The sequence below is a fragment of the Galleria mellonella genome, unplaced genomic scaffold, assembly GCF_026898425.1.
Source record: "Galleria mellonella isolate WM207_F2 unplaced genomic scaffold, CSIRO_AGI_GalMel_v1 utg132, whole genome shotgun sequence".
In the NCBI taxonomy this organism is placed as follows: domain Eukaryota; kingdom Metazoa; phylum Arthropoda; class Insecta; order Lepidoptera; family Pyralidae; genus Galleria; species Galleria mellonella.
Genome location: NW_026441989.1, coordinates 5,826,997 through 5,851,854, shown reverse-complemented (window position 1 = coordinate 5,851,854; position 24,858 = coordinate 5,826,997). Strand labels below are relative to the sequence as shown.

General features: G+C 31.4%; 3 protein-coding genes across 5 annotated transcripts in view; 1 reads left to right on the top strand and 2 right to left on the bottom strand.

The window, feature by feature from the left end:
• The window catches only part of LOC113518390 (RING-box protein 2), a 38,148-nt gene that overhangs the window by 1,357 nt on the left and 11,933 nt on the right, over positions 1–24,858 (top strand). The gene's annotated exons all lie outside the window — the stretch shown is intronic.
• LOC113518389 (facilitated trehalose transporter Tret1-like) lies at positions 741–5,876 on the bottom strand. Of its 2 annotated transcripts, none has more exons than XM_026903292.3 (3): positions 5,686–5,876; positions 2,938–3,057; positions 741–2,276 (listed from the first exon to the last, which is right to left on the bottom strand). In XM_026903292.3, exons 1-3 carry the CDS (start codon positions 5,770–5,772, stop codon positions 1,008–1,010), a joined length of 1,476 nt encoding a protein of 491 aa, XP_026759093.1. In that variant the 5' UTR covers positions 5,773–5,876; the 3' UTR covers positions 741–1,007. The 2 variants fall into 2 exon arrangements, with proteins under 2 accessions (XP_026759093.1, XP_031769007.1); XM_031913147.2 differs by having other exon boundaries at positions 5,731–5,871.
• Positions 10,910–19,328, bottom strand: LOC113518388 (facilitated trehalose transporter Tret1-like). 2 transcript variants are annotated; one of them, XM_026903289.3, is made up of 4 exons: positions 18,904–19,328; positions 14,699–15,145; positions 13,495–13,608; positions 10,910–13,079 (listed from the first exon to the last, which is right to left on the bottom strand). In XM_026903289.3, the coding sequence occupies exons 1-4, from the start codon at positions 18,976–18,978 to the stop codon at positions 11,820–11,822; spliced, it is 1,896 nt and encodes a 631-aa protein (XP_026759090.1). In that variant the 5' UTR covers positions 18,979–19,328; the 3' UTR covers positions 10,910–11,819. The 2 variants fall into 2 exon arrangements, with proteins under 2 accessions (XP_026759090.1, XP_026759091.1); XM_026903290.3 differs by lacking the exon at positions 18,904–19,328 and adding an exon at positions 15,233–15,380.

Below are 24,858 nucleotides of genomic sequence, written 5' to 3'. Positions count from 1 at the left end.
ATATCATCCCTCATAGGTAGGACTGTATTTAACAATTTCATTCCTTGACTTGAAACAGTAAATTAAATAATATCTTTCATTGAATGTTTTTAATTGAACAGTACCCATATAAACAAAATAAATTTGTTTTTATATTTAGTATAAGAATTTAGTAATCAACATTGATATGTCTTTGAAATTGTATAATATTATATCTGTGTCCAATATCTATTTTAACTACCAAATATGGTTTGGATTTTTTTTTAACGTAGGAATAAAGAAGTGCTCATGTAAATTGGACTCTATTTTCCATGTTTAGTCTCTCCTTTGACAAATTGTGCATAAAGAAATGCCCATATAGGTATAGTATGTTGTGTATTTTATTTAACCAATTATTTCTATAAAAACTATTAATATAACAGGGAATATAGATTTGATGGGTTATACATATGATGATTGATACATTTCATTCTCTCTCTTCAATTTTGAGTCTACCTACAGTATATTGTAATTATTCATTTTAAGCTCATGCATTTTTTAATGTTAGACATAATTACCTAAATAAACAAAAAAAAAAAAAGTACATTGAGTTTCTTGCCAGTTCTTCTCAATTGTCTATATACCATCTATATAAAATTATAATGTAAAAATATCTGATAAAATGTCCTAATGAATAAATGATTTTTGTTTTTTTTTTGAATTTTAAAATGTGTTCTTTCAAAGTTGTCATTTTTCATGATAAAATAATTACAATTAAAAACTATAATGAAATAAATTTTTATTTAATAATTTATAAACTTAAGATTACTTCATAATATAATGTCATTGAATAATAAATTATATACATATTTACAATTATTACATATTTAAACCTACAACTACTAATTTATCATTATTTTTTTTATACATACTCATGTCTTATTTTAGGAGGTTTATTGCATGTTTATCTTATGTTACATACTTCATTATTCGAGAATATTTATCAGTTCTATGTGTAGGAGATTGTAATTTTAAAAAATATGTTTAAATTAACAACCACTTGGCAGTGGTTTGATGTTTGCTATAGAACTCATCCTACGAGTTCTGGTGCTTGGTCTACCTAACATTTTGTTTTCTATCTGTTCAAGACTCTTACCACGAGTTTCTGGTACACACACTATGACAAAAAATAAACCAGTAAAACAAATACAACCAAAAAGCCAAAATGTACCAGCTGGACCAATTCCATCAATAATGTTTTGAAATGTTTTTGTAACTGTAAAAGTACATAACCAGTTAAATGCAGTACATATAGATGCAGCAGCTCCTCTTATTTTTGCTGGTAATATTTCTCCCATCATAAGCCATGGTATTGGACCAAATGCTAATGAAAAACCTAACAAATAAGTCATTAAACTTGTTAGTGGCAACCAACCTAAAGATGAGACATCTAATTTCATGTTATTTTGTACATAAAAAAATGTTCCTAATACAACCAAAGTAATAGTCATAGTTATGGATGATATATATAATAACATTTTCCTACCTGCTCTGTCAATGAGTGCTGTAGCAACAAATGTGGATGCAAAATTGACTATTCCAACTATAATTGTTGATAAATTCTCATCTACTGCACTTCCAGACATCTTAAAAATTGATACAGTATAAAATATGACAGCATTTATTCCAGATAATTGTTGGAAAGTCATCAAGCCTAAACAAATTAAAATTGATTTCATATACTTCATGCTAAAAAGGTCTTTTATATTTGACTCACTGGCTTCAGTCTCTGCATTCATTAAAGCTATGTTGTGCATTTCGTTTTCAATTTTAGTATTTTTTCCACGAAGCCATTGTAAGGCATTACGGGCATCTTCATTTCGACCTCGAGATATATACCACTGTGGAGTCTCTGGGATTGTGAACATTAGTAGGAAGAATGGTACAGGTAATGCGGCGCCCAGATAGGCAAGTTGGGACCAGTCAAGATATTTACCAGCAAGATAACATATCAAAATACCTATATTACCGATAGCTGTAGGAAAAAGTCCCAAAGTTCCTCTTACTTCTGGTTGTATAGTTTCACCAAGATATACAGGAAAAGCTAAAGATCCAATACCAACACATAGACCGCATATGACACGACCGGCCAATATTAAATGTACAATTTTTGCAGTAGCTATAAGAATCCATCCTATAAAAAAAGGCGGTGCAGTAAATAAAATTGTCCTACGCCTACCAATATAATCGACGAGGGGTCCACCAACGACACCGCCTACGAGTGCCGCAAGGGGCATCAAGCTGCCCACCCAGCTTGCCTGTTAAAACAAAAGTAAATTGTTAAATCTTAATACTATATTTGATATGGTCACACGTCATCATCATCTAAGCTATTATCTGTCCACTGCTGAACATAGGCCTTCTCCATAGACTGCCATAGGAAAAGGTTCTAAAGCCATCTGCATCCACTGTTTGCCCGTACTGGGTAGTAATTCAAGAAACTTTTTCCCCCATCCGTTGTCGGACCAGCTCATTGCCAATCCGGCCAATGTCGATGGTTTAATTCTTTTGTGGATATCGTCATTTCGAATTCTGTGTATCATTGTCATTTCAGTGTCACGTTTAAAAACTCTGAGCATAGTTCGCAGAGTATGGACACACGTTTGTTTATAAATATATGCTCCATCACAATACTTTTTTTTTATAATAACCTTTGAAAACAAACAAAATCAGAGGCTTTCGTATACAAACAAGGCAGTTTACAAATTCTTAACACCAAAGAAAGACACCCTTACGCGAGGCTACTAGTAGTGTTGACTTCTGTTGACACTCAATATTAAATATCATTATTATTTGTTATGAATTTTTAATAAATTTAATTACAAAATAAGATAGGAATACGATATTGACTTTCTGTTAAACATTTGATGTATCAACATCAAATATTTCTCTGATATTTTAACACGGTACGCAACTTACCTCTTCTTTTGAAACCGATATTGTAGTGCTGTTTTCCATAGTGACCAAAGCCGGCGATGTATAAGCGGAGGAAAAACCAATGATCATAGAACCCATCGAAACAGCTACTGCGGCTAACACCTGAAGAATATTTGTATATTCAATTCTAATTTATATAAAACCATTGGTTAATACTATGGATATACTGAGGTGTTATTATCTTTATAAATAGAGTATCACCGTAAATGAAAATTCGAATACCTAGTCTGAGTAGTATTGATAACTGGCCGCTAAGAACCCCTATTTATACTTTTATTTAGGAATCTTTTGTATTTTATTTTGTAAGAGTTGGCTGTTATTTTCACCTCATTCTGCTTTGCACCTTTTCTGGTATATTATATACTCGTATTTCAATATGTTATATACGTCGTATTTTCATCATTTCACCCACCTCCTGTCGTTCCATTATATAGGGTCTAAGATTTTTTTATTGTTAGTTTTATTTCTTTTAATTAAATATTATTGTAATATGTTACATTGATTTACTTATTTGTGACAAAGTAACTTCGAAATTATGTTAATATCAAGAAATTCAAAATCGAGCCGGAACATTGCATATAAAGACGATAATTAATCTCTTTTAAATTAAATTTCTTTACAATTAAACTTACTTTTCTTGTACGTTTTTCTTTCTTTTGACACATATTTAAGACTATCTTTATACTACGGCTTACACGCGTTAATCTGCTAAGTTAGCATATAACCGGCCCATGTACCAAATTGCATTCAATTCAGTTCAGTAGTTTTTACACCAAAAAAGTAACAACGTCGTTTTAATGCTATACAAAATAATTTAAATTCAAACGTAAGTTCAATCACATAAATTATTTTTCTTTTGATAGAAAAAAAAAAAAAAACTTGGTAATACTATTTATACAATATAATACTAAGTAATAGAATTTAATCAATTAACAAAATATGTCAGCAATATGGGAACATTATTAAACTATCTATTAATTGCTTTTACAATATGAGTAAATACATATCAATATTTAAAAAAAATGGATTACAGTAATACAGAAAATACGTATCTATTCTGAAACAATCTCAATGATTGAATAATAATTTAATAAACTCATTAACTATTCTACTCGAAAGTAAAAATAAAAAAAAGGTTGTCCTCCTCTCTCCTATTTGCTGTGCCTAACAGGGTCCATAATTGGAGTTGTTTTGATATCTACAAACCATATTATGAAATGCAATAAGTAATAAATAAATATACTATTCCTAGAATTTACATAAACATCGATGCGAATTCATAAACTGGGTATGTATCTTTGCATAATTATATTCAATTGTTTTCATGTTGTCGTTTCTATATGACGTTATTGCAGGGAGGTGTGTGCGATACGCCTACGATTAATTTAAGCAATCATCTTCTTTGATTGTGTCGTCTGATCAATTGTAAATTGTTTTAAACAAGCGATATTAAACGGAAAGATAAGTAAACGGAATATTTAGTGCAATAAATAGTATTTTAGTTTGTACTCACAATGTAATTTAATAAAAAGTCTCAAGCACCAATAATTTTCTATTTCTGTTTTTCACAATCTTATGATGTAATTACCATAACAAAATAAAAATGCATAAACATAATGACGTATCACTAAAATTAACATATTTGTTGAAATAATGCCCTCTTACTTTAATTAATAACTAATCATTCTTCGATAAACGAAGATAATTCTTCTACCATTACCAAGCTGGCTTCTTCATTTGGTATATGTTTTTCTTTTATTTATTGAATTTTACTTGTTTTCGCTTTTTACGACATTTTGGGAATGAACAGAATCTAATCAATTACCCATTAAGAAATAATAGAATTTCATTATGCCTCCGATCAAACTGTTTATAATTACTCCTCTCCATCCAAAGGTTGCCTGGAAGAGATCGCTTTTAGCGATAAGGTCGCCCATTGTTTTCTCATTGTGATTATTTCTTGTAATTGTTAATATTTATAATGAGTTTACTATTGTAATCTTTTGGAGAAAACAATAAAGAGTATCTATCTATCAACATTCGTAATGATCGTATAAATATTAGACAACTTTATTTCTATAATATAATAGTTACAATGATAATTGCACAGCACCATAATTATGAAAGAATAATCTAATACAACTACTCTACTATTTCTATAATTAAGTAAATCTAAACAATGTACTTAACAATAAAGTACCTTATTTCTAAAATATGTTGCCGTTCAATTGTTACGTCATTATAATTATTATTGAATAACAATTATTATAATTATGAACAATAATTATTAAATAATTATTTGTAACAAAGTTGTTGAATAGGTGTATTCATAGACACTAACGAAAATAATTGACATGAGATCTTATAACTTTTTGTAGTGAAAGAACTGCGTTGCGAGACTTGACACTTATATACATTTTATTTTTCTAATGGGATGTTCTAAAATTTAGCGTAGTCTATGCAAATTTTTTTATTATTACTGTTGATACACTAGTAGGTAGGTACTAATAGTGAAGGACTTAACACGAATATGAAATCGAAACAACTGTTGTAAATGAATTTCTTCATGCTAATTGGACTCAATTGACAACCATCATATCAGCGATTGTGGCAGAATGGTTTTGCGAATGAATGTATTTATTATATTTATAATCTCAAAAATATGATGTAATAAAACTAATTTGATACTGTTTAAAAATGAAAAAAAAAACAAAAAAAAATGTCTCGCACCTGTGAAATGGTATATTTTGGCTTTTCGTATTCACTACTTCTTACGCCAATGCTGTAATGTGTGTCTGCTCTCATTAAAATCTTCATGTTGATAAGTTTTTATATCACGGTTCATACAATACTAGACTGCACTCTTTCAAGCTTAGTTTGTGACTGCAAGTTGTGTGAGTACACCATAAACTACTAAAGAAATGTGTGTCTCACTACATTAACAGCAATTTATATGGGCACAAATTGATTGGCCTCGAGGCTGTGATTCAAAACAATATCTTTAAAATGCCTCAAGAAAGCCATGTTATTTTTATACACCCTTTTAATAAAAGAAAAGAATATTTAATTATTCGTAAGTAGTTTTATGTATATTAGAATGTCAATCAAGTTGACGATTCCATTTAATGAAAATCTTTCTGAATTATTTTAGATATTGTTAAAACAGTAAATTCTATTTATTTTTAATTGACTTCAAAAAGAAGGGGGTTCTCAATTCGGTTGTATTGTTTTAGATTTATTACTTCGTAATTCCATCAGTTGCAATTTGAAAAATTCTATTTTCTACTTGAAAGGATATACTTACGGATTGGGTCCGAAAAATAATTGGTTTTACCACGATTGAAGTCGGTTTTTGATTGTTGTGTTTAAAAGTAGTCAATAATTAAATAAAAATGATTTTATTAAATACTAGTTCATTAACGATGTGCTCCATCGATTTAATTTTTAAATGATTTAAAGTAGTTTTAATTCCCCTTTATTTCTTATTTCGTGGATATACATATTTATACTCACAGAACATTTAGTGTTTGGTTGTGTAATTTACCAAGTAATACAAAATTAGTAATGCGTGGACAATAATCTCGAATAGTGTCTCGAATACACGTGTATACGATCGACCAATAAAGTATCCATAGAAACAAAATGTTGCAGACGTAATATATTATAAATAAAAAACAAATGTCATAATTAATTTATGATGTACTGTGAAACAGAAGAGAAAACAAGAAGTTAGCGAAAACTGTTCAAACAGTATTAGCTACATTTTGCAAGTCCCAACGCTCGAAAAGAACCTAAAAGCTCTCTGTTCTCACTTTGGATCTTATGATGAGGCAGCGTGAGTTATGTTCCCAGTCTTCAACGTCTGTGTCAGAATATAGGCAAATCTCCAAATGTATACGGCGTGACATACGCCAGTTCAATACTATATGTATTGGACAAGCAATAGAGCGGAACCAAGGCTCCAAAGTGTTCGTCAGAGATTTGATTATTGGCGAAGCCAACTGACAAAGTTGAAGAATGACATCGGTGATATAATTTCCGCCACATCTGAGATTTTGTGTAAGATTGAGAAGTTCTATAAGTAGCTGTATACAACGTCGTTAACACCGCATACCAATGCGAATAACGACTAAAAAGCTAAAGTCACCCGACACTATACCGATGATATCCCGGATGTCAGTTTGCAGGAGATTGAAATGGCTCTCAAACAGCTTAAAAACGGCAAGGCACCTGGGGTGGACGGAATTACAGCAGAGTTGAGAGCAAGTGGAAAACCGGTATTTGTAGTCCTTCAGAAGCTATTTAATTTCGTCATCTATAACGGTCTTAAGCCAGAGGCGTGGAACAGAAGTGCGGTGGTCCTGTTCTTCAAGAAGAGTGACAATACCCGATTGAAGAACTATAGACCGATATCCCTTTTGAATCGCGTCTACATACTGTTTTCGAGAGTCCTGACCAATCATCTTACGCGCGCTTATACTCGATGATTTCCAACCACTTGCTGGCTTCCGAAAAGGTTGTAGCACCATAGACCACATACATACGCTACGACAGATTATACAGAAGACCGAAGAGTATAAACTGCCACTATGTCTGGCGTGTGTGGACTTTGAGAAAGCCTTTGATTTAGTTGAGACATGGGCGGTACTACGGTCCATCCAGCGGCGCCAGATTTACTATAGGTACATTATAGGTAACACTAGATGGAGTGACGGCCTAAAATGCTTTGCAGGGTCTCAGTCGATGCAGGTTACTCAAGGCTGTTCTTTATGGCAGTCTATGGGGGAGGCTTATGTCCAGCAGTGGACGGATAATGGCTGGAATGATAGTTATTTTATATATAGCATTTATTTTAAATATAGAATTAAAAATTTCATGTAGAAATTATGAATCTAGATTCATCCGAAATTTAAACAGGCTCTTGGATATAGTAAAGAATATTTATAGTTTTATTTATTACAACAGTTGCATTTTTACTTATATCATTATACTCGTACACTGTGGTTTTGTTCGCTCAGTGGGTTTCGTCGCTCATCTAGAGTCTAGGTAACTGTAATTAGCTAGTATTTAGTAAATGTATAATTTATAATTGATTATATAGGAAGGAATATATTGATTATATATCCTAAATGAAAGAATTAAATAAATATTTATGTCGTTTATAGTCAAGTATTGACTTAAAATATGTTTTCTTTTTCAAATAATTGAAAATGACCTTCATTTTTTTTATTCATGTATATTAAATTATAAACCATATATACATATAATATTTATATTATATCAGGAAAAAAAATAGTTCTCAATTTAAATAAAAAAAAAAAACTGTCTTAATTCGAGTCGGACTCGCATACAGAGGGTTCTGTACACATTTTAATTTATAAAAAAAACTACAAAAAAAATTGTAACTAAATATTTACGGGTTTCGGATTATTTTCTTTAATTCGCATCGGCACTACACACTACACACCTAATATTGTGTAGTACCGTTGATACAGATTGTTTTATTTTTTCCATTTTGTAAAAATTATTCCTAGAAATAAATATTTCTTTTTTGACAATTTTTTTAGTGAAATACTGTATAATCTTTGTACGTGAAAATCTAATTTCAAATTTTAAGAAGGCAATAACTGTTCCAACTTTAAATTTTGTTCTGTATTAATTTCGTGTTATGTATATTTGTTTACTTATCTATCTTCAAGAGGGGTCTTTAACGGAATACACAGAAAGAACCTAGTGCCAAGAACCTCATGTTATAAAGCACTTTTCTTTCACAAAATAAAACCATAAGGTTTTACTTCCCTAGACAATAAATAATGCATGCAAGATGATAGCAAATGTGTGTATTGTAAACAGTGTTCTTATAAACAATTTGCGAAGTAATGATCGTTGTCTGCCATATGTACAATATGTTCTAATTAGAACCGGCCGTTTGTAAGGTGTAATGACTACACTGATGGTTAATGTGATAATAGTCTGATGATGTAAGTAGAAATTTAATGAGTTTTAATATAATTTACAACATAAAATATGTATTTTGTATATAATCATAAAGCATCTTTTGTAGATAGGGTCATCTAGTAGATACTGTCAAGTTGGCGTCCAAAAATGTTCGGGGTGCTCAATAGAGCGAAACGGTACTTTAACCCGAAACAAAGACTATTATTGTACAAGTCGCAAGTCCGGCCACTCATGGACTACTGCTCTCATCTGTGGGCCGGAGCGTCGAGAAGATAGATACTAGCTTGATTCTCTTTATTCGATTCAAAATCGGGCTATGAGATTTGTTGACGACCCCAAACTCACAGGCGGTAGGCTCTTCAGTCTAAGGCAAGACTTTGCCTCCTTTGTGTGTTCTACTGCTTGTATAATGGAGTATATTCTAAGGAATGATTTTAGAATCATTCCTTAGAATTATTTAGATATTTAGATATTTATATATTTATTTAGTTATTTAGATAACACCCACAGTCATCTTTTATCATCGCACTGTTTGCTATCGATAGAGAATTCATCCTCACACGTTAGAGCCTAAATAGTTGCGTACAGTGCGATTTCAGAGGATTTTTTTCACGCAAACACTCAGGCTGTAGAATGAGCTCTCTACTGAGGTTTTTCCTTAAGTTTGGAGTACTTCAAAAAGATGTATTAAGGTTTTTTTTAGGGCAGGCAATGCGCACGTGACACTCCTAGTGTTACAGTTATCCATAGGTCAGTGACCGTTTACCATCAGACAGACTGTAGGTTTGTTTGCCATTTTCGTGTTGTAGAAAATTAATCAAATTGTTTGTAAAACTATTCAATGTATATATTTAATGGGCAATTAAATAGATAACTTATATATATATATATATATACACATACATTATATATATATATATATATATATATATATATATATTTAGTGTATTTAATACATATTGATAGTAACTTTCAGCGGATAGTTGTGGTCGTATTCCATCTTTCATTTGGTACGCTTTTAATGATATCTCATTTGTCAAATTATAATAAGTAGTTTAGAAATTATGAGAGAACACATGAACGTACGTTGAATATATACTGGCCAAAATGATAACCCTCTTTTTTACTTCGTCGTAGTCGGGTAAAAAGTATGGTATTAGACAGAAGAAAGTTAAAAACAAATGGTGATTCCTTGTCATTCTTGTTATTTGGTGATTAATAAAGGTGTGTAGTGTTTTAATTTATGTTTAATATATCTATCAATCTGCACGCTAAATTTCTTGCTATCTTCGCCCATAACGAAATCTGAACCCCTATTTTTAATCCTTTCTATTTCTTTGCCTGTTAACTTTTGGTACTTTAACCAAATGCTATAAAATTTGATATACACGTTTTATGTGGGATGGAGGACATAGGCTCTTTATTATACCATTCAGTGAACATATTCTGATCATGCGGGCGAAGTTGCGAATAAAAGCTAGTAAACAAATAAACATCACTCCTCTACCGAATATTAAATAGGAAACAACTATGTAACGAGACTTTGTGGGGGATTGTTTCGATAAACTGTGAATGTGATTATAGGCAATAATTAATTATTACCTAACGGGCCTTATCGTTTTTATTCGTTATTAATATGATGACTGCCTGCCTCTAATTAACTCAACAGACAAAAGCAGACAAGAGTGTTTTCAAGAACAAAGCTGTCGTACTAATTTATCGATCACGTATACATTAAAGGGAATTGTTTACTTGCGATTGTTTATATTGTTTTGGTCTTATCAAATTGGGTAATATAGTTGTTGGGTTTTAATTATAAGCATGAACTCTACGTACATAATTTAAATATTTAGTAATTGATCACTTAATTCTTATAAAATCACGTAAACTGATGATACATTTTAATTTAGTTCTACTAAATCTTCATTACCACTTCCAATGTTGTTTTCATTTTGTTTTTGTTATTTATATTAGATTGATAAGAATAAAAGACAGGTTTTCTTCTATAATTTATATTAATAAAAATATTAACAAAATAATAAATATCGCCACCGTAATATACGGATTGATTAACCATTAATAAAATCCTTAATTAAAACACAGCGTTAATTTATTCTAAAATTCTTAACAATATTGATTTGGTCATTAATATATCTAGGTATCGATTTGTCATGTTCAAAACAAAATTTCAACTATATAAGTACATTCAGATCACATTAAAATTATACATATGGATACAATCTGCAATGTTTGCTGACATATCCGAGATTCCAACGAAAACTGGTATAATTATCGCACTAAAACAACAAGCTGTAGATGTAGCTGTCACTATATGAGGATAAGACAAACACATTAATTGCTTCTACGATTTTGTATCATGAAATTAAACAGTATTGTTTTTTTGAGTTTTACATTGGCCTCATAGCTGTGATGGCGGTAACTATACTGCTGAAGGAAGTAATAAAATACAAAAATATATATGTACCTATATGAAGGAACCATTAATTACACATTTGTTTTGCCTACATTTCTAACTATTTACTATATTTACAAGTAGAGAATGGATAGCTACAGTCCAGGTCAGTCTTCAGCATACAAACACTGAACATCAGTGTTTTACTTAATTGCACACCTTTCTTATAAGACTAAAACAGCACAGCATTTACGCAGCCTCATCATTCTGGAATGTACATTTGCACACCTATTATTAGCAAAGCCTTTTACTATCAAATACACAACATTTTTAATGTTTCTGGTGCAAAAATTACTGTTATTGGACACTATATTCAAAACAGACAAAAATCTGGAACATAGGTACAAACAACGTTAATGTCATTCCGTATCATCATGATCAATATTTTATATACACATTTTTTACAATTATACATGATTTCTTATATTAAATGTTAACAGCCGTTTTGAGCTGATTTTACACTATTTATATTTCTTATCCTCCTAGAACCTCCGGTAAGTTTTAATTCAATTTCCTCCAAACTTTTACCACGTGTTTCGGGTACAAAGAATATAACGAAAAATAGACCTATTAAACATATGACAGCAAACATCCACAGAGTACCATGCATGTGAATAGCTTCACTGATACTATGGAATGTTTTAGTTACAATAAATGCACATGTCCAGTTTAAACCAGTGGCCAGAGCTGCAGCAGTACTACGTATTTTCGATGGTAAAATTTCTCCTAGCATGAGCCATGGAATTGGACCGAATCCAATGGAAAATCCCAGTACGTATATTACAAGACATGCTAATGGCAACCATCCATATGTCGCGATCCACTCCACTCCAGTAACCTTCAGGTAACAATAAGATCCCAATATTATTAAAGTGATAATCATTGCCGTCGATGAAATATACAATAGAATTTTTCTTCCCAGGCGATCTATGAGAGCTGTTGCTATGAACGTTGATATGAAGTTTACAAGTCCAATGATGATGCTTGATAAGTTCTTGTCTATGCTGCTTCCAGACATTTGGAAAATAGTTTCAGCATAAAATATTACGGCGTTAATGCCACTAAATTGTTGAAAAATCATCAATCCGAGCGATATTAGGACAGCTGGCCTAAATCTATTACTAAAAAGTTGTCTAAATACACTGCCACCCATAAGATTCGATTCTGCCTGGAGTCGTGTCAAATCTCGCATTTCTTTGTCGACATTTATGTTTTTGCCCCTTAACCATTGAAGAGCCTTACGAGCGTCCTCTACGCGTCCTTTTGTAACATACCAACATGGTGTCTCAGGGGTCAAAAGCATCAATAAAAAAAATGGAACGGGTAGCGCAGCACCAAAGAAAGCTAATTTAGACCAGTCCAAGTAACTGCCAACGAAGTATGCCAACAAAATTCCTGTGTTACCGAAAGCTGTAGGCAGTAATCCAAGAGCTCCTCTAACTTCAGGTTGCAGCACTTCTCCAAGGTATACAGGAAATGCAAGAGATACTATTCCCACGCAGATACCGCTTAGCGCTCGGCCGACGAGTACCATTGGAACGTTGTATGCATTGGCGATTAGCATCCAACCTACGAAGAATGGTATAGCAGTGCCTGTTATAGCCATACGTCTTCCCAGGTATTCAATAAGCGGGCCTCCGGATACACCGCCTACTAAAGCAGCTAGTGGCATTAGTCCACCTACCCAACTTTTCTGAAATAGAAAAAAAAATCTTTAACATTTTGTTCTGATAAATGTCATTTCATAGTCAATTTAATGCAATATATAGTACAGATTTTTTAACTACTTATAAATTTGTTTCGATAAATTAGACTCATTTTGGTTTAATAAACACATTAATAATAATTAATAAATTAATAAAAATATATTTATAGTTATTTTTTTTTAAATTTTATCTTTTTAGTATGTCATAAGTAACGCATTACATTAAAGTCTATTATGTCTCTAATTCAACTTATAACTGTAATCCAAGATGGGCTAATCGGAGGTATTTCATCGATTGTTGCTACTACTGTATATATGTTCAGATAGTTAAATCACTAGACAATGACGTTTTCTCATTTTATACTATAATATTATATTTATCGATAATATTTTAATAACATACCTCTTCAGTGGTAATGTTTAATGTTCCATTAATGTTAGTTAGCGCAGGAGATGTATACCCCGAGGAGAAGCCAACTATTAGAGATCCCATAGAAACCGCAAATGTAGCCAATATCTGTAACAAAACCACCATAACAATTAAAATCACATATATCTGGACGGCCTACTGTTTGAAAAAATTGAAAGAACCTGAGGACTATTTGTCATAGTTATTTTTGGCGCAATTGTTTGTATGTCAACATTTCACTCTACACACCGTCACTTAACCGCACCTGAAAGGTTATGAACTTACACGAGTGCTTGAGCCTTATTATACCTTTAGTTCTATACCTACAGCTAACAAACGCAAAGAAATTACATGCGTAGGAAATACTTTGTTTGCGCATACTAAGAAAAAGATACAAGACTTCAGTACGAGCAACTTATTTAATTAATTCGTTACTAAATACATAAATATAAACTTAGTTAAAATAATTCTGTATACGACCAAACGTATACACAGTGAATTGATTGTTAAATGAAACATTCTCTGATTAGAAAATAAAATCGAGAAACTTATCACATAAATTTTATTTTTTTAAGTTTTAGTATCAAGCAAATATCATTAAGAATTATATACTATTCAAGTAATATTTTTAAACGACTTCAAAAAAAGAAGATTGTTAACTCGTTTGAAATTTTTCAACCAACTTCAATAAAAGGAGCAGGTTTTCAATTCGGTTATATTGTTTTTTTGTACCTTAGAACTCTGTTATTTATAAATAAATCTGAAAATCTAAATGCAAGTACTTTCAATAAGATTGATTTTGTCACGATTGTTCTTGGTTCCTTTTTTGTGGAACTAAATCTACTGCAATAATGTTGCAAATATGTTAGGTATGCGAATCAGGTCGATAATTCTGTACCGATTTTCACAATTCTTTTTGTTATCGATAAGGTTTGCTCTTGTATTGTTGCCATATTACTTTTGAGACGATAGAAGTAGCGGTTTTTTTGCTGCGGATCAAACCTTTTATATTGCTAAAATATATATTAATGTATATATAGGAGATATAATCGAAATTATTAGCAATATTTTAAAAAACTTCTATTACTGAACATATTTTCGAAAGAAACATGGCTCGAATAAATAAGTTTTTTTTATTTCTATCTGACTAATTTTAATGTATGATATTAATTTTAAATTTTATAATAACTGTACTTACTTGTGTCCAAAGGAATAATCGTTGTGTTGTATGTCTATGAGACATAACATCGCCATTGATAGTGTGATCAGTTTTAACTTTATTGCTGTCTGTGCTGAGCTGTTTCACAAATGGGATAGAATTTCTCAAGTTCTCATCTTTAATTTCCATCTCCATTTTATATTTAAACTCGTTCCCTAAGCTGATTTGTCGTAATTGTTGAAAATGACGACGAGTGTTCTCAAAAGAATCTTGTTCGTCTTCGCTACTACTTTCTGTAGTGTTTTCTGGAATTGTTGCGTAGTTGGGAGCAAGTGTTCCTTGTGACCCACATGAGGTTGCAAGCGATGTACTAGTGGTTGAGGTAGAAAGTGTAGGACGTGATGGTACTCTTGCGTATTTAGGTCCACGGGAACGATATAATCGCTCCTCGTCACCTTGTCCCCGCCGATTCTGCTCACTTCCACCCTAGAAAATGAAAGTGCCATATATTAATATAATTGTTAACCACGAGTCTGTTTCTGAATATATGTTTTAATGTAAACAATTACCAACCAAATGATCAAAAGGAACTGGTCACTCAAGCACACATAATATCCGACACTGAAGTAACCATCCGTAAACATACCCCATTTATTATATATCCGCTATCTAATATGCGTAAACCAGCAATGATAAGAGGTGTGACCTGTGGCAGTTTGGGTCACACACAGAACATACATCGTTTATTGATCACAAAGTATCATAAGGTCAGAGCATGCTACTGATAACCTAATCATTTATTATTATGGACCTTGACCTTATCGACGAGCCAATTTTTGTCTTAGAAATCGTTACATATTGTCGCGAATTTTCGACACTTGAAAATACTTTTCGTCACGATCCATAATATCAGTGAATGATTTCTGGAAGTGGCGAACTGTAAATAATGAATTGCGAGTTAGTACCACCGCCTATATCCGATGTTCTTGACGTTATCGCACCATCGCGGCTTCGCGCATCTGTCAGAAGTAGTAATGATGTTTATAAAACATATTATAATTGTATAAACACCTTTGCTCGACTTATATTTTAACCAATGAATATTTTGAATTTGTTCGTGTACTGAATGTATTAACTTTTAAATATAATTTAATAAATGCACCTTATTTTCTCATAATCCATAATTGAAAGTATTATAATTTTTATTCATTTTAATATCATATTTTCAAAGTTATATTTGGCTTTTGAACTAAATATTTGATCCTCTGTGTGGTTATAAATCAATAAAGTGTATTGATATGTACAAACCTTATGTACATTCAATTAAACTAATGTCACTAAACGTCATTTTTAATGATTCTAAGTATATGTGGACAGGTCTTTTTTAGAACATATGCGGCCGTTTTTTCTTATTAAAAAAAGATGTTAGTTAAACTGTTCGTTTCGGCTAATTCACTTTACTGTCCTCCATTTATATGTATAATATAAAAAAAAAAATTCAATGTATCAAAAATATTTATGGTGCTCTATTTAAAGTCATTAAACATTATTGAAGATATTATTTAAAGATTTTCGTTCTGCGTTCGTTTTCTTTATCATTTAGTTTAGAAAGTTTCCTTCTACAAAATAAAACCGAAAAGGTTCTTAAAATCTGATTTATGTTTATATATTTTTACACCTGCATCTTTTTAGAATAGCCTAGACAGAGAATTATAGTCTGTTTCAATAGACTTTGATGGAAAATTAACCAATTTTTCTTGAAATTATCATGGAAAAAACCTCTGAATTAAATTAGAATAAATCGAAACATCTAATTAATTATCACGTTTTTACAATCGGGCTAGTTACTCGTTTACATTTTCAATGGTCTATTGAAACATATTTTATATAAAGATGCATAATCATATTCATGAATATATCTTTTAGTTTGTGCAATTTTATCACTCTCATTAATTATTCAATATTATGTGTTCTGAAGAATGTCGACTTTTATGATTTATTAGATCGTAATAAGGAAACATTAGGATGCAAGTATTTGCATTCTTACATTTATCCGCCGATATGCTTTTGGGTGGATGCTATAATTTTAGGTTATTTTGTTACGTATATATACGGCAATAAACGCTATCATCGGCGGCCTACTGTATTCCTTGTTTTATATTTTTGTGGTATAATTTGTTTCAATAAAATTAAATGATAAGTTAATCAATCATCATCATCATCATTTCATCTGTTAACTGTCCACTGCTGAACTTAGGCCTCCCCATAGACTGCCATATGGAACGGTCCTAAACCATCTGCATTCATTGACTCACTGCAACTTATTTGAGGTCGTTGCCCTGTTTAGTAGAAACCAAGCTTGATTATCATAGAAACACTGTAATTTAAATCAATAACCTATCGAAACATTCAATCAACACGGTGTTTAACTATTTAATTTATTATTTTCGTCGCAATAATTTATTAAATACAATAAAACTACGAATTACCACGACATCGCTTGCGCGTAAACATATTTTCTCATCCCTATTGAAATTTTCAATTATTCTTTTTATATCTGTATAAAATTTGCCTCTATATAGTTTCAAACTTTGCATTATGGGTCTAGAAGTCTAAAAATTAGGTGATATATTAGCTATAATTTTTTTACTTTCAGATCCGTCTCTTATAAGTCTCCTATTCCTTATGTATTCCTTATATATTCGTAATAGGTAAGTTCTTAGAATATCTTCTTCATCCATACGGATTACATATTTGTACTAGACCAAGACAAGCAATTACTATTTCACTTCTATTTTATTATTATGGCACTATTTTGATTTATCTACATTTGATATACGTCAAGATACATCATATTTTCATAAGAATAAGCACAATTACATAAAAAAGGGAAATCTTGAATTAAGTATTTGCGAGTCATGAGGGTGAACCTGTTGGTAATGGACGTGTTGCCCTTGCTTCGCTATACACAACCAAGATTAACCGAAATATAGAGGGGGTCGCTGGCAGGCATCTGTTTACAAGCAGAATTTATTTTTTTGTAAATAGGTGGCTTACCTATATGAATAACAAAGCCCTTTGAACTAGAGTACATATATATTAGTATTATTTTGCTCTTATCCCATTTTGGTTTGTTTTTATAATAACACCAAATAACACTGTAGTATAGATCCAGTAAAATAATAAAACAAAAAAGAGATATTTTTATCGATATTTAGGTATAAGCATAATTATTTTTGCATATAAAAGTTTTCATTATTAGGTTAGGTATTCATTTGGTATAGAAAACAAGCTTACACCTGATAGTTCTCTAATTTAATAGTAGCGCCATCTAAATAAAAATGCATAACACGAACATAAGCAAGTCTGAGTGTATGCTATATTTAAGCACAACCTCTTGATAACTTATCTAGTAACTCAGCGTGCTTCTCGGTGGAATTGAGAACATTAATGTAATTTGTGATATTATTTGTATTTACAATATTGTAGAATTTATATTGGAGTATACTTTTCTTTATTCGTTTATAGGTGTTTCCAAAAACTACCTATTATCATCATATTACCAGCTTTAAACATCTGCTGAAATTTCCGACAGATGGCGCTAGATTATTATTGGTATATCAAATTATTTTACTACTTATTTCTATAATATCCAACAAAATAATCAAATAAATTAGCTTCTATGCAACAGTTGTTTACCTATGGTCAGTGTATACTATAAAATAATAAATAAGCTATAATTTGTTTACTTCCCCTTAACATTTTATGGAATAAATAAACCGTTATTTACAAAACACATTTGGCATATTGATTGTTTAGATAGTAGTAAAATAACAGCTGATGTATTTAGTAGTTGCCAAGCAACCAGTCTCGACAATATCGATCCCCTACCACCGATCGGCGACCAACTACAGTGGCGGCATTATATCGCGTCTCGACTTGTCGAGCTTTCAAGCGTTGAGAAAATTCCAGAAAGATTTCGAAGTGCTTTGCTTATAACTATAAATACGTGACAGAACATACACTACTACTTCAGTTCGGAACACGTATTCATGCGTACGAATAGAGTGACTAGTTCAATAAAAATAAAATTGAATTCTTTAACAGGTAATTATGCAAGAATGTGTACCTACTCTTGTCATAATTCAAGTCTTCTAAAGACGAAGCCTTATGAATGGAGTTTAACACTTAGTAAAGACGTACATAGGCTTAATTGTTATCCTAACCTAAAATAGGTAACATACCATTTCAGTAGAAATCTGCTTTAGGTATCCCATTATCTTCCCCATTGGATTGGGGTTGTTCTTATTGAAGCTCATCTTGAAGTCTTCGTTTTGACACTAGTTTTAAGTCTTTTCCTTGCCAGTCTAGTGGAGACTACAGTCTTGTATTCACGTATTTGAACACTTCACTTTGAACATTACAAATTCAGAACGTCGTCAGAAACGTGTTGGCGTAGTTATTGATAGTTTATTTGCCAGACCGAGTACCGTATTGTATATTAATCACAATATTTTTATAAGTAAGTATTATTTTCTTTTTGACAAAATTAAAATTCGCGCCGCAAACCTGCAAAGGTGCACAACATTCAACTTTAAGTAGTACATACACAACGAACGAATGTGTTGGTAGCGCGTACCGAGTTCTTAGAGTTCAAATTGTCTATTGAAACTCCAGATGGCAGCCCAGTGTTTTATATATGAAAAGCTGCGGCGACGGCGCCGCGCCGGTGTACCCTGCCCCCCTCTATTGGTGATAGTGTGCGTCACTCACACACTGTTACCTTCTGAATTCGACTGTTCAATTAGCAATTAAAATTGTATTCAGCACGTTCCTACCTATTTAGTACGATATCGTAAGTTTTAATTTATTCCATTTTTCCATTTGAAAAATTCCCAAGTACGAGTATATCTAAATACATCATTTAATCTGATATATACCTAGGTATATACACCATTATTATCTATATATTTAGAGATTATAACATTAATAAGTAATCTAACACTAACATGTACTTAAATAAGTAGCTTAACAAATTAGATGTAACATAACAATTTATCATCATCTAATAATTTAATACAGTTTTTATTATTTTATGATTCTGTGTTTTTAAATTGATGTTCAATATTTTACGTAGGTTTATTAAGAATATTGAATTCTTTGAAGTTCTTTAACTTATAATTCTCATCATTTCATTTGCATTATTATGTTAGTTACCATTAATTATCATCTCATTTAATTCACAAGTGCGTAGTTCTTTATCACAATCTTATTAGTGTATGAATAATTATTTTAACGAATCAATTAACGAGCATTTGCCTAGGTAGGTACAGGTATCTAGATATAATTATTACTAAAAATTATTCCAGCCAGGTACATGACGTAACGTCATACAATAATGTGTAAAGCCATTACTCTTCCTGACCTCCAGGTAGTTACAAGAAGTATACATATATACTTATGTTTGACTGCTGTAAAAGGTCAGTAAATTATCTACAAATAGATAAATATTTAAACCTAGTTTATTAATTTAAATATTATACTGTCCTTAGTATCGACTTCAGTTATGGTAAATATAATAACAGCTGTTACTACTGCAGATGTTGCTACGACTACTAGCCGATATGTGGTTTTGTGGTAGGTAAGTAAGTACCTAACGCTGGTAGTCAAGTATATACATATAACTTCCAATAGACATCATGATTAGTCATAAAAAAGGCGAAGATTAATAAAAGTGAATTGTTTGTGGGCGCGTCGCGGACGTCATTGTAATGTGTGTACACATTTCATTTATGTTGATCGAATTAAATTCAAGTCTAGTCGACCTCGCTGCCGGCTGTTGTAGCGACGCGCGCCTTCTTAAAGCATTATATATGTAATATAAACCATACAAAATATAATTATACAGACACTTCAATTCTAAAAGCAATGCAAAACCATTATCTTGAAACTTGGATACGAGGTTAAACATACGGTGTAGTTCATACATTAGTTTCAGCTACAGCAGGCTCGAGACTCCAGCCTCCGCATGGAACATTCTCTATCTGAGGCAAAGTGTGCACGTGCACACGAGCACGTCACCATGCGTGTGCGCCTGTGCGCGCCAACATTCCCGAAAGCTTGGGTGCGCGTGCCCCGCCCTCGAACGCACACACCCACATAGCTTTCACGGGAACGTCACCATATGCGTCACAGTGCGTCGAGTGCACATAAATAAACGATGCAGACGTGCCAATTCGAATGTCCTTATTTCAACATTACATCATAAGTAGCGTTATTGGGACTGACTAAACACTTAATTGCGAATTTATTTATATTTAAAAGTACGTGGCTACATGCGCGCAAATTACTTGTGCTACATTCGGAAATCTAACCACCTTTCAAGTGCAGTTGAAGTGTATTTTTTTCGCTATATTTGAGGATAAGGGTGAACAGGTGATAGATAAGTCTTTTGAAGGAAAGTAAGAAGATACTACGAAGAGTTTCTTGACAACTAACCAATTCAGAGGTAAAGTAGATTGTTTTCCAAAAAAAAATGTTGGAAGGGAAGTAGTATGATAAACTAAAAGATCGATAACTAAACAGTAATAGGTGCATTAATAATAATCATATTCAAGTTCTAAATATGCTACAATTCCAACTAAGAAGCATTGTTTACTCCGGGGCAAAAATTTTACTGTATTATTCTTATTTGGTCATAACGTTAAATTCTATCGAAATTCATTTAGCCACTTAGATTATATTAAAAGATCAAGTATTTATTATTAGTATCTATTTGCGATAAAGTAATTTCAGGAATTTGTACTTTTAAGTAAATGACTAGTTTTGCAAATATTACGTCAAACGACGTCGATGTCGTGGTATCTTTACTGATACATACACTTGCACTCATACTGGTACACACACACGCAGAAAACCAGCCCCACATAGCACACATACGTCAACATTCAAAAATATCAGTGGAATATTACTCGACAGATGACGACCCATGGTTTCCTGGATCTCGAACGTTCTGTGGCGATATAAAAATACAGTTTAATGACCACATTATTGCGAGCACCATGATAGGATATTAAAAATTCATATACAAATCGTATTTACGAGTAAAAGTAATTTTATCTTTCACGTCACCTGACCTTCCGGTTAATGTGATGATATTTGATACGAAAAAAATATTCTTGTTTTACCTGTGTCAGACGCAACCGTGTGATTCATTATCGTGACGCTTCTTGTTACAAAAAGTGTAAGCACAAAATAGATAAGTAAGTACTACGTAACTATAAAAAGCTGCTATTTTTATCTTTAAGTCAGCAGTCTTTAAAATAAAAAGAGCAGAATATTCGTGATAAAAAAGCGCACCCCTATACCAGTATCTAATCGCTGTCTACATAAGTGAAATTATTTATATTATTTATATATATACTGTACATAATGTAACCAGTACTGGTTTTAATCTTGAATATTTTTATACGACATCTAAATATAGTACAGCCATAACCTTGAATAGTAATTTGCATAAATACTTAACTCCTAATCGTTTGTACTTCTATTTATGTATATTTTGAATAATTTTATAGTATTTTCACGTCGATGAGTTTTTGCTCAGAACCTTACATAAAATTGGATTATATAATTAATACAATATAACAGATTTTGGAGTGAAGAATGAAACACATTTCATTTTATAAAAAATTATAATAATACATATATTGTAAAAGGTAATCCAGAAAATAAGTATATAATAACAAAGAATATATTTGCTATTAGGTACATACTAATGTTGTATTCGAGTATTTATTTACGTTTTTTTTTAATTTTTTTATGTAATGACATCTCTTTGGAAGAGATTTTATTTTTATTGTTTCTTATGAAAAATAAAAAAAAAATTAAGGTCAAACAAATAGTCTTAAAAGACGATGCAGCCATTACCTTTGGTAGAGGAAAAAAACTTTTCAACCTATCCTCACACAAAAATAACAAGTGCGTACATCATATCCAATGATAAATGTTCCAAGTCTCTGTCAGGAATAGTTTTTGAATAAATATATGCTCAAAACATTTGTTCCACTAATTTATCTATTTTTTTCTAGAAAATTATAAAAGTGTAGTCGGTTGCAAATATATAAGTACTACGTAAATAGTAACGAACACCTGCTTAACAACGGTGGCTGACGCCCCGTGTCTAACCAAATGGAAGTGTTTTAACTCGTTATCTTATCGCAATTTAAGATAAATTTCCGATTATATTGATTAAAAATTTCCATAGAGGTTTACCGTAAAATTACAAGATTATACATGCATGACTCGCCTGATGGCTGGCTACATTACACAACATAAACGCAAGTGTAATAAGAAAAAAGATAGGTGTATTTTGTAGATAAAAGGAAAATTAGTAATAAAAATATTATTTTCAAACAAATCTATACTATCTCGGAAGGTGATAGATAAAAAAAATATTATATTAGTTTATAATCAGCAGGATATTTACTCATGGCAGTAAAGACGTTCCTATTTCAGTTTAAGAATATTTTAACGTTCACTTAAATATATAATAATATTAATTTAAAAAATAACATTAATAAATACCATACCCGCATGCAGGCGGTAGAAGTAATACATTATAATAATAAATTACAATAACAATCAATAAAACAAATATAACACCGATATGCCCTTGAAACATTTTATGCGCAGGTCATGAACTAGCTAAGGTAGGCTAACGCGATCCGATCGATACTGCAATGCCACCACCATATTTGTGAATTACATTAACGAAGTGTCTCATCCATGGGGTTCTGAGTAATACACCACTACTATATACAATAATAAAGAGAGAAGTGCACTGCTCTGAGAAAATCAATCGACATGCCCTTGAAAGATTTTACGCGCAGGTCATGAACTAGATAGGCTTAATATGTATGGAGAGATCGATACCTACTGTTGTAATACGACTGTCTTCGTTGTAATCTTCATATGTGCTGTTATGCTAGTTAGTCAACATAATTTACTTTTTTTTAATAAATTTTCTATGAATACTTGTGTCTATTCAAAGTAAATGTGACTGTAAAAGTTTTAAAAATATCTTTTAACTCAGGAAAGTATTTAAAGTGTTTCAGAATAAAACTATAAATATAATACAGCAAAGTGGGCAAGTAATAAGATGTAACCTATTATGTCATCCTAACTTTAATAAAACATTTTAACGCATGTAAGCTAATACAGCAGCAGAAGTATTCATTTCATCAGTGGGTGATGTATAAGTTTATGTGATAATGTTAAAGCTAATATAGATGTAATTTTCAACCGACTTCAAAAAGAAGATTCTAAGTTCGGTTGTAATTTTTTATGTTTATTACGTCATACCTCCGCCAGTACTAAACCAATTTGAAAAATTTTGTTTTTATTTGAAAGAATATATTCACAAAGTGATCCCATAAAATTTTTATCGGAATTGGTTCAGTAGTTTAGTTTTTAAATCAAAATAACTGCTTTTGTCACCATTGAATTCGGTTTGTTTTTTTTTTTTTGTGAGACACGATCTTTAATTATTATATACATAACACTATACAGTAGATTAGAATGTAATAATATACTCAAGTACAGTATAAAATAAAAAAAAAGATACTGTAGAATATCTTATGCCGCGTCCGCGCCACGTGGTCGATTGACCGTGCTTCGTCCTTTGTGCATTCATAATGTTACATAATGAGGTTACAGAATGATCCTAGTATGACTAATTATTTTATGTTAGTATTCCTTTCCATAATACCAAACCACAAACTGAAATAATTATTGCTGACATATAGAAATTTATATAAAATGACGATCCCCGTTTTCGAGTTTCATGTATGTCTACTGAATATAGCAAAATAGCGGTATTAAATCACTTGAACAAATATTGGCTAAATTTTAATATGTTCTTGGACACTTTTGATATGTTTTCTATTCATATATAGGTTTCTATTATTACCCATATAATGTTCATTACGAGTCGAGGTTTACGTATTTTAAAAATCTAGTTCAATATCCGTACATATTAATAAACTAAATTGTAACTTGTCTAAAAACGACATAAATAGATAGTGTGCTATTCGAAGAACTTTGTTGAATGTTCGTAATTAGTAATTTTTTTTTAATACAAACAAATTTAATTAATTCGAGGCAAACCCAAAAAGACCGCACCATTTCCTGAACTAATA

Coding starts and splice junctions, on each gene's coding strand:
- LOC113518388 (XM_026903289.3), bottom strand. CDS start 18,978: ATGAGCTTCAATAAGAACAACCCCAATCCAATGGGGAAGATAATGGGA. Junction 15,146..18,903: donor AGCAGATTTCTACTGAAATG/GTATGTTACCTA, acceptor TTCATTTTCTAG/GGTGGAAGTGAGCAGAATCG. Junction 13,609..14,698: donor GATTATTCCTTTGGACACAA/GTAAGTACAGTT, acceptor GTTTTGTTACAG/ATATTGGCTACATTTGCGGT.
- LOC113518389 (XM_026903292.3), bottom strand. CDS start 5,772: ATGAAGATTTTAATGAGAGCAGACACACATTACAGCATTGGCGTAAGA. Junction 3,058..5,685: donor CAAAATATACCATTTCACAG/GTGCGAGACATT, acceptor AATATTCTTCAG/GTGTTAGCCGCAGTAGCTGT. Junction 2,277..2,937: donor TATCGGTTTCAAAAGAAGAG/GTAAGTTGCGTA, acceptor TTGTTTTAACAG/GCAAGCTGGGTGGGCAGCTT.